The sequence below is a fragment of the Eleutherodactylus coqui genome, chromosome 6 (genome assembly GCF_035609145.1).
Source record: "Eleutherodactylus coqui strain aEleCoq1 chromosome 6, aEleCoq1.hap1, whole genome shotgun sequence".
Lineage (NCBI taxonomy): Eukaryota > Metazoa > Chordata > Amphibia > Anura > Eleutherodactylidae > Eleutherodactylus > Eleutherodactylus coqui.
The window spans coordinates 231,490,925-231,499,542 of record NC_089842.1 but is presented as its reverse complement, the minus strand read 5'-3'; the positions used below and the strand labels follow the sequence as shown (position 1 = coordinate 231,499,542).

The following is an 8,618-nucleotide window of genomic DNA, read 5'->3' as shown; positions in this document are numbered from 1 at the left end:
CATCACAGGTCATTCACCACCACGTATCGTTATAACTGCTGAGCTCTGCCGTCATGTACTGGTCATGTAATTATATCATCACAGGTCCTTCACTACCACCTATCCTCAGCACTGCTGAGCTTTGTTGTGCTCATGTACTAGTCACGTGATTATATCACCGCACCTATCCTCAGTACTGCTGAGCTTTGTTGTCATGTACTGGTCATATGATTATATCATCAACGCAGGTCCTTCACCACCACCCATCCTAAGTACTGCTGAGCTCTGTCCTCATGTACTGGTTACATGATTATATCATCACAGGTTCTTCACAACCACCTATATTCATTACTGCTGAGCTCTGTCCTCATGTACTGGTCACATGAATATATCATCACAGGTCCTTCACCACCACTTGTCCTCAGTACTGCTGAGCTCTGCCCTTATGTACTGGTTACATGATTATATCACCACAGGTCCTTCTCCACGTTTATCTTCAGTACTGCTGAGCTTTGTTGTCATCTACTGGTCACATGATTATATGATCAACGCAGGTCCATTACCACCACCCATCCTCAGTACTGCTGAGCTCTGCCCTCATGTACTGGCCATCTGATTATATCATCACAGGTCCTTTACAACCACCTATCATCAGTACTGCTGAGCTCTGTCCTCATGTACTGGTCACATGAATATATCATCAAGTGTCCTTCACCACCATGTTACTGACAGTAGGCGATCCACAGCGGACATGAGGCCATGTGGTATTTATCAGAATTACCATATGGGCAGTCCAGCTCTGCAGCTAACCAATATGTACAGCTGATAATTGTGACTTATCACAATGTATGTGGGAGATGGACAACAGTAATGAACTACCTTTTATAGCGCTTATAACGGAGCAATCAGCGTCTTCCCCCGGCAGATCTCACCAGCTCTAACACATCTCATACCCAAAACTATAAGTCCCATCATCGCCCTACCATAGACATGTACACAGAGGCATCATTACACCAGTATAATAACCCTTTATAATGGGACTGATTGGTGACAGAAAACGTCTTTGGATGAAGCTGCTGCCCGGCTAATATTTAGAGTCATTCTGCAGTTATTGTACATGTTGTCAGGTATAATGCTGTATCCAGTCTGGTGTGTGATGTGTGGGGAGATGTATCTTACCTGAACATTTCACTCCCATCAGAATTGCAGAAGGCTTTAGACGACCAAATGGAATATAATCACACTATGACAAGGACGACTCTTCTCCAGTACATTGTAGAGACAACATCATCCTCTCATCATCCATAAATATTTTTGTGTGATGTGTGGAGAAAAAAGAGACATTTCTTACCTGAACATTTCACTCCAATCATAAATAAAGAATGATGTAGATTATTATATGTCTTATATTCACAGTGTGATAAGATTGACTCTTCTCCAGTACAACGTAGATCCAATATCCTCCTCCTATCATCCACAAATATTTCCCCTCTGGTCACACGAGGTTGTACATTTGTAGTATTACATCCCAGTTCTCTACAAACCACATCAGCAATCTTTTCTCTGCTGATTATGTAATAATCCACTCCCCACCATTCTTCTTTATATCTCACTTCCACTAATCCTTCACATTCAGTGTTTCCTCCAGAAAGTCTCACTGGAGCTGTGAAAAGAAACAGAAAGGAATATACAAATGCATGAATATAAGGTAATAATATAACATCGCTTTTCTCAGCATGACATCCCCTCTCCATATGGCCTTTAACATAATGCACATCTCAGAGGGGTGACTGGTCTGTGGAAGCCTCTTCTTCCTGCTCTGTGCTGTGAGCTGCTGCCCCTTCACAGAATAGACTTGCTAAAAGATACTCTTTATTAATTGAACTTAAAACTGTATAGACGTGGGGCCCATGTAATGCCAGAGGGGAAGGTATACATCAGGTGTTTGTATACTCACACCTGACGTATACCTCCCCCTCTGGCATCACATGGGCCCCACGTCTATACGGTTTTAAGTTGAATTAATAAAGAGTATCTTTTAGCAAGTCTATTCTGTGAATGGCCAATTGATTATATTATAGACTATTACTGCTTCTGAATCAACCCTTGTGCTGTGAGCTGCTGCAGCTTCTTGGCTCAGCGCCCTCTTGCCGGACGCATGGGGAGAGCAGACACTTCACTCTTTGAGGTAGTTTTGCATATCTAGCTGACCTCTAGGTGGGTGTGGGGTTCCCAGATGCTTTCCCCTCTTCTCTCTGTTAGTTCTCCCAATCTTCCGCTGCTGTAGTCCTGAACAAGTGCCACTGTAACGGAGTTCAGGCTCCGTTTATGTAACTTATTTATTTTATATTGTTGAAAATTCAATTAGGCTACTTTCAGACGAGTGCGTTTATGCTCCATATTAGATCCATGATGAGGGGACTCACTATTTTGTTAAAACGCAGCATTTTTTGTGTGTATTTTTCTCTGTATTTATGGTATATCCTTATTAGAGATGAGCGAACGTACTTGTCCGAGCTTGATACTCGTTCGAGTATTAGCGTGTTCGAGATGCTCGTTACTCGTGACGAGTACCACGCGATGTTCGAGTTACTTTCACTTTCATCTCTGAGACGTTAGCGCGCTTTTCTGGCCAATAGAAAGACAGGAAAGGCATTACAACTTCCCCCTGCGACGTTCAAGCCCTATACCACCCCCCTGCAGTAAGTGGCTGGCGAGATCAGGTGTCACCCGAGTATAAAAATCGGCCCCTCCCGCGGCTCGCCACAGATGCATTCAGACATAGCTCACGGAAAGTGCTGCTGATGGTGGAGCTGCTATAGGAAGAGTGTTAGGAGTTATTGTAGGCTTCAAGAACCCCAACGGTCCTTCTTAGGGCCACATCTAACCGTGTGCAGTACTGTGGAGGCTGCTTTTTGTAGTGTTGCACTTTTTTTTTTTTGTATATCGGCCGTGCAGAGCATTGCGCCCTGCAGTAATTATACATAGTCCAGGGCCAGTAGTGGTGGTGAGGCAGGGACAGAAGACATATTTATTGAATATAGGCAGTGGGCCTTTCCAAAAACATTTGGGAAAAAAAATCTATTTGGGCTGCCTGTGACTGTCCTCAGTGTTACTGGGTCTGTGCTGGGGGTAATTGTCCTAACTCATACGCAGCCAGCTAAGTGTTACAGCAGGCTTGCGCAAAATTATTTCCTGGCTCTGTGTTGGCTGTTACATCACCGCTGTATTCCAGTCCACAGTGCAACAGCATGGAGGAGTTTGTCGTGACCGATGCCCAACCTTTTGAAAGTTCCCGGGGTCCGGGGGATGAGGCTGGGGACTTCCGGCAACTGTCTCAAGACCTTTCAGTTGGTGAGGAGGACGATGACGATGAGACACAGTTGTCTATCAGTGAGGAAGTAGTAAGGGCAGTAAGTCCGAGGGAGGAGCGCACAGAGGATTCGGAGGAAGAGCAGCAGGACGATGAGGTGACTGACCCCACCTGGTTTGCTAAGCCTACTGAGGACAGGTCTTCAGAGGGGGAGTCAAGGGCAGCAGCAGGGCAGGTTGCAAGAGGCAGTGCGGTGTCCAGGGGTAGAGGCAGGGCCAGACCGAATAATCCACCAACTGTTTCCCAAAGCGCCCCCTCGCGCCATGCCACCCTGTAGAGGCCGAGGTGCTCAAAGGTCTGGCAGTTTTTCACTGAGAGTGCAGACGACCGACGAACAGTGGTGTGCAACCTTTGTTGCGCCAAGATCAGTCGGGGAGCCACCACCACCAGCCTCACCACCACCAGCATGCGCAGACATATGATGGCCAAGCACCCCACAAGGTGGGACGAAGGCCACTCACCGCCTCCGGTTTGCACCGCTGCCTCTCCCCCTGTGCCCCAACCTGCCACTGAGATCCAACCCCCCTCTCAGGACACAGGCACTAACGTCTCCTGGCCTGCACCCACACCCTCACCTCCGATGTCCTCGGCCCCATCCACCAATGTCTGTCAGAGCACCGTCCAGCCGTCGCTAGCGCAAGTGTCGGAGCGCAAGTGCAAATAGGCCGCCACGCACCCGCACGCTCAAGCGTTAAACGTGCACATAGCCAAATTTATAAGCCTGGAGATGCTGCCGTATAGGGTTGTGGAAACGGAGGCTTTCAAAAGTATGATGACGGCGGCGGCCCCGCGCTACTCGGTTCCCAGTCGCCACTACATTTCCCGATGTGCCGTCCCAGCCCTGCACGACCACGTCTTCCGCAACATTGTACGCGTCCTCACCATCGCGGTTACTGCCAAGGTCCACTTAACAACAGACACATGGACAAGCACAGGCGGGCAGGGCCACTATATCTCCCTGACGGCACATTGGGTGAATTTAGTGGAGGCTGGGACAGAGTCAGAGCCTGGGACCGCTCACGTCCTACCCACCCCCAGAATTGCGGGCCCCAGCTCGGTGGTGGTATCTGCGGCGGTGTATGCTTCCTCCACTAAACCACCCTCCTCCTCCTACGCAACCTCTGTCTCGCAATCAAGATGTGTCAGCAGCAGCACGTCGGCAGCAGTCGGTGTCGCGCGGCGTGGCAGCACAGCGGTGGGCAAGCGTCAGCAGGCCGTGGTGAAACTACTCAGCTTAGGAGATAAGAGGCACACGGCCCACGAACTGCTGCAGGGTCTGACAGAGCAGACCGACCGCTGGCATGCGCCGCTGAGCCTCCAACCGGGCATGGTCGTGTGTGACAACGGCCGTAACCTGGTGGCGGCTCTGCAGCTCGGCAGCCTCATGTACGTGCCATGCCTGGCCCACGTCTTTAATTTGGTGGTTCAGCGCTTTTTGAAAAGCTACCCACGCTTGTCAGACCTGCTCGGAAAGGTGCGCCGGCTCTGCGCACATTTCCGCAAGTCCCACACGGACGCTGCCACCCTGCGCACCCTGCAGCATCGGTTTCATCTGCCAGTACACCGACTGCTGTGCGACGTGCCCACACGGTGGAACGCAACGCTCCACATGTTGGCCAGGCTCTATGAGCAGCGTAGAGCTATAGTGGAATACCAACTCCAACATGGGCGGCGCAGTGGGAGTCAGCCTCCTCAATTATTTTCAGAAGAGTGGGCCTGGTTGGCAGACATCTGCCAGGTCCTTGGAAAGTTTGAGGAGTCTACCCAGGTGGTGAGCGGCGATGCTGCAATCATTAGCGTCACCATTCCTCTGCTATGCCTCTTGAGAAGTTCCCTGCAAAGCATAAAGGCAGACGCTTTGCACTCGGAAACAGAGCCGGGGGAAGACAGTATGTCGCTGGATAGTCAGAGCACCCTCCTGTCTATATCTCAGCGCGGTGAGGAGGAGGAGGAGGAGGAGGAGGAAGATGAGGAGGAGGGGGAAGAGCCAGCTTGGCCCACTGGTGAGGGTACACATGCTGCTGGCCTGTCATCCTTTCAGCGTGTATGGCCTGAGGAGGAGGAGGAGGATCCTGAAAGTGATCTTCCTAGTGAGGACAGCCATGTGTTGCGTACAGGTACCCTGGCACACATGGCTGACTTCATGTTAGGATGCCTTTCTCGTGACCCTCGCGTTACACGCATTCTGGCCACAACGGATTACTGGGTGTACACACTGCTCGACCCACGGTATAAGGAGAACCTTTCCACTCTCATACCCGAAGAGGAAAGGGGTTCGAGAGTGTTGCTATACCACAGGACCCTGGCGGACAAACTGATGGTAAAATTCCCATCCGACAGCGCTAGTGGCCGAAGGCGCAGTTCCGAGGGCCAGGTAGCAGGGGAGGCGCGGAGATCAGGCAGCATGTACAGCACAGGCAGGGCAACACTCTTTAAGGCCCTTGACTGCTTTATGGCTCCCCAGCAAGACTGTGTCACCGCTCCCCAGTCACGGCTGAGTCGGTGGGAGCACTGTAAAAGGATGGTGAGGGAGTACGTAGCCGATCGCACGACCGTCCTCCGTGACGCCTCTGCCCCCTACAACTACTGGGTGTCGAAGCTGGACACGTGGCCTGAACTCGCGCTGTATGCCCTGGAGGTGCTTGCTTGTCCTGCGGCTAGCGTCTTGTCAGAGAGGGTGTTTAGTGCGGCTGGGGGAATCATCACAGATAAGCGTACCCGCCTGTCAACCGACAGTGCCGACAGGCTAACACTCATCAAGATGAACAAAGCCTGGATTTCCCCAGACTTCTCTTCTCCACCAGCGGACAGCAGCGATACCTAAACAATACGTAGGCTGCACCCCCGGATGGAAGCATCGTTCTGTATCCCCATCAAAAACGGGGACCTTTTAGCTTAATTAATCTGTGTATAATATTCCTCCTCCTCCTCCTGCTCCTCCTCCTGAAACGTCACATAATCACGCCGAACGGGCAATTTTTCTTAGGCCCACAAGGCTCAGTCACATAATTTTTCTAAACAATTTTTGTACGTTTCAATACTCATTAAAGCGTTGAAACTTTCACCTCAACCAATTTTTATTTTAACTGGGCTGCCTCCTGGCCTAGTTACCAGTTAAGCCACATTAACCAAAGCGATTAATGGGTTTCACCTGCCCTCTTGGTTGGGCATGGGCAATTTTTCTGATGTACATTAGTACTGTTGATACAGCAATTTTTGTGGGCCCTCGCCTACAGTGTGATCAAATTAATTTTTAGCCCACCTGCATTACAGCTGACGTTACATCAGCTGTGTTGGGCACTGCAATGGGATATTTTTATGTACCGCCGGTGGCTTCCTGGCACCCACCCATGCTGTGGGTCCACAGGGACTTGTAAATGCATCTGTGTCCACTTCTAAAGAACCCCAGTCTGACTGGGCATGCAGTGTGGGCCGAAGCCCTCCTGCATTAAACATGACATTACTACCTCAGCTGTGATGGGCAATGCAATGGGATATTTTTATGTACCGCCGGTGGGTTCCAGGGAGCCACCCATGCTGTGGGTCCACAGGGAGTTGTAATTGCATCTGTTTCCACTTCTAAAGAACCCCAGTCTGACTGGGCATGCAGTGTGGGCCGAAGCCCTCCTGCATTAAACATGACATTACTACCTCAGCTGTGATGGGCAATGCAATGGGATATTGTTATGTACCGCCGGTGGCGTCCTGGCACCCACCCATGCTGTGGGTCCACAGGGAGTTGTAAATGCATCTGTGTCCACTTCTAACGAACCCCAGTCTGACTGGGGCATGCAGTGTGGGCCGAAGCCCACCTGCATTAAACATGACATTACTACCTCAGCTGTGATGGGCAATGCAATGGAATATATTTATGTACCGCCAGTGGCTTCCTGGCACCCACCCATGCTGTGGGTCCACAGGGAGTTGTAAATGCATCTGTTTCCACTTCTAAAGAACCCCAGTCTATCTGGGGCATGCAGTGTGGGCCGAAGCCCACCTGCATTAAACATGACATTACTACCTCAGCTGTGATGGGCAATGCAATGGGATATTTTTATGTACCGCCGGTGGGTTCCAGGGAGCCACCCATGCTGTGGGTCCACAGGGAGTTGTAAATGCATCTGTTTCCACTTCTAAAGAACCCCAGTCTGACTGGGGCATGCAGTGTGGGCCGAAGCCCACCTGCATTAAACATGACATTACTACCTCAGCTGTGATGGGCAATGCAATGGGATATTTTTATGTACCGCCGGTGGCTTCCTGGCACCCACCCAGGCTGTGGGTCCACAGGGAGTTGTAAATGCATCTGTGTCCACTTCTAAAGAACCCCTGTCTGACTGGGGCATGCAGTGTGGGCCGAAGCCCACCTGCATTTCATCTGACGTTAGCTCTGCTGTCCAGGGCACTGCAATGGGATACATTTATGTACAGCGGGTGGGTTCCAGGGAGCCACCCATGCTGTGGGTGCACATGGAATTCCCATTGCGGAGTTGTACCTGCCTGTGACTATTTATAAAAAAACGCGGTCTGACTGGGGCATGCAGACACCTTGACAGAATGAATAGTGTGTGGCACATAGGTTCCCCATTGCTATGCCCACGTGTGCAGCTCCAGATGGAGGTGGCACAGGATTGCATTTCTCATTGCTTCTGTACAGCATTGTGGACTATCGCCCCGCCCCTTTTAAAGAGGGTCGCTGCCTAGCCGTGCCAACCCTCTGCAGTGTGTGCCTGCGGTTCCTCCTCATGGCAGACGCACTTATAAATAGACATGAGTGTGGCGTGGCATGAGGGCAGCTGAAGGCTGCGCAGGGACAGTTTGGTGTGCGCTGTGGACACTGGGTCGTGGGGGGGCGGGGGTTGGGCAGCATGTAACCCAGGAGAAGTGGCAGCGGAGTGTCATGCAGGCAGTGATTGTGCTTTGTTGGAGGTAGTGTGGTGCTTAGCTAAGGTATCCATTGCTAATGAGGGCTTTTCAGAAGTCAAAGTTGTTGGGGGGGGGGGGGCACTCTTGCCGCTATTGTGGCTTAATAGTGGGACCTGTGAACTTGAGATGCAGCCCAACATGTAGCCCCTCGCCTGCCCTATCCGTTGCTGTGTCGTTCCCATCACTTTCTTGAATTGCCCCGATTTTCACAAATGAAAACCTTAGCGAGCATTGGCGATATACAAAAATGCTCGGGTCGCCCATTGACTTCAATGGGGTTCGTTACTCGAAACGAACCCTCGAGCATCGCGATAATTTCGTCCCGAGTAACGAGCACCCG

The 8,618-nt window shown here is 50.9% G+C and overlaps 1 protein-coding gene across 1 annotated transcript in view; it reads right to left on the bottom strand.

Moving 5' to 3' along the window:
• Positions 1 to 218: 218 nt before the first annotated feature.
• The window catches only part of LOC136571866 (scavenger receptor cysteine-rich type 1 protein M130-like), a 116,139-nt gene continuing 107,739 nt past the window's right edge, over positions 219 to 8,618 (bottom strand). The window contains exons 6-7 of the mRNA XM_066572484.1: positions 1,331 to 1,642; positions 219 to 277 (exon numbers count right to left, since the gene is read on the bottom strand). Coding sequence (XP_066428581.1) covers positions 219 to 277; positions 1,331 to 1,642 — 371 coding nt within the window. The remainder of the gene's footprint in view (positions 278 to 1,330; positions 1,643 to 8,618) is intronic.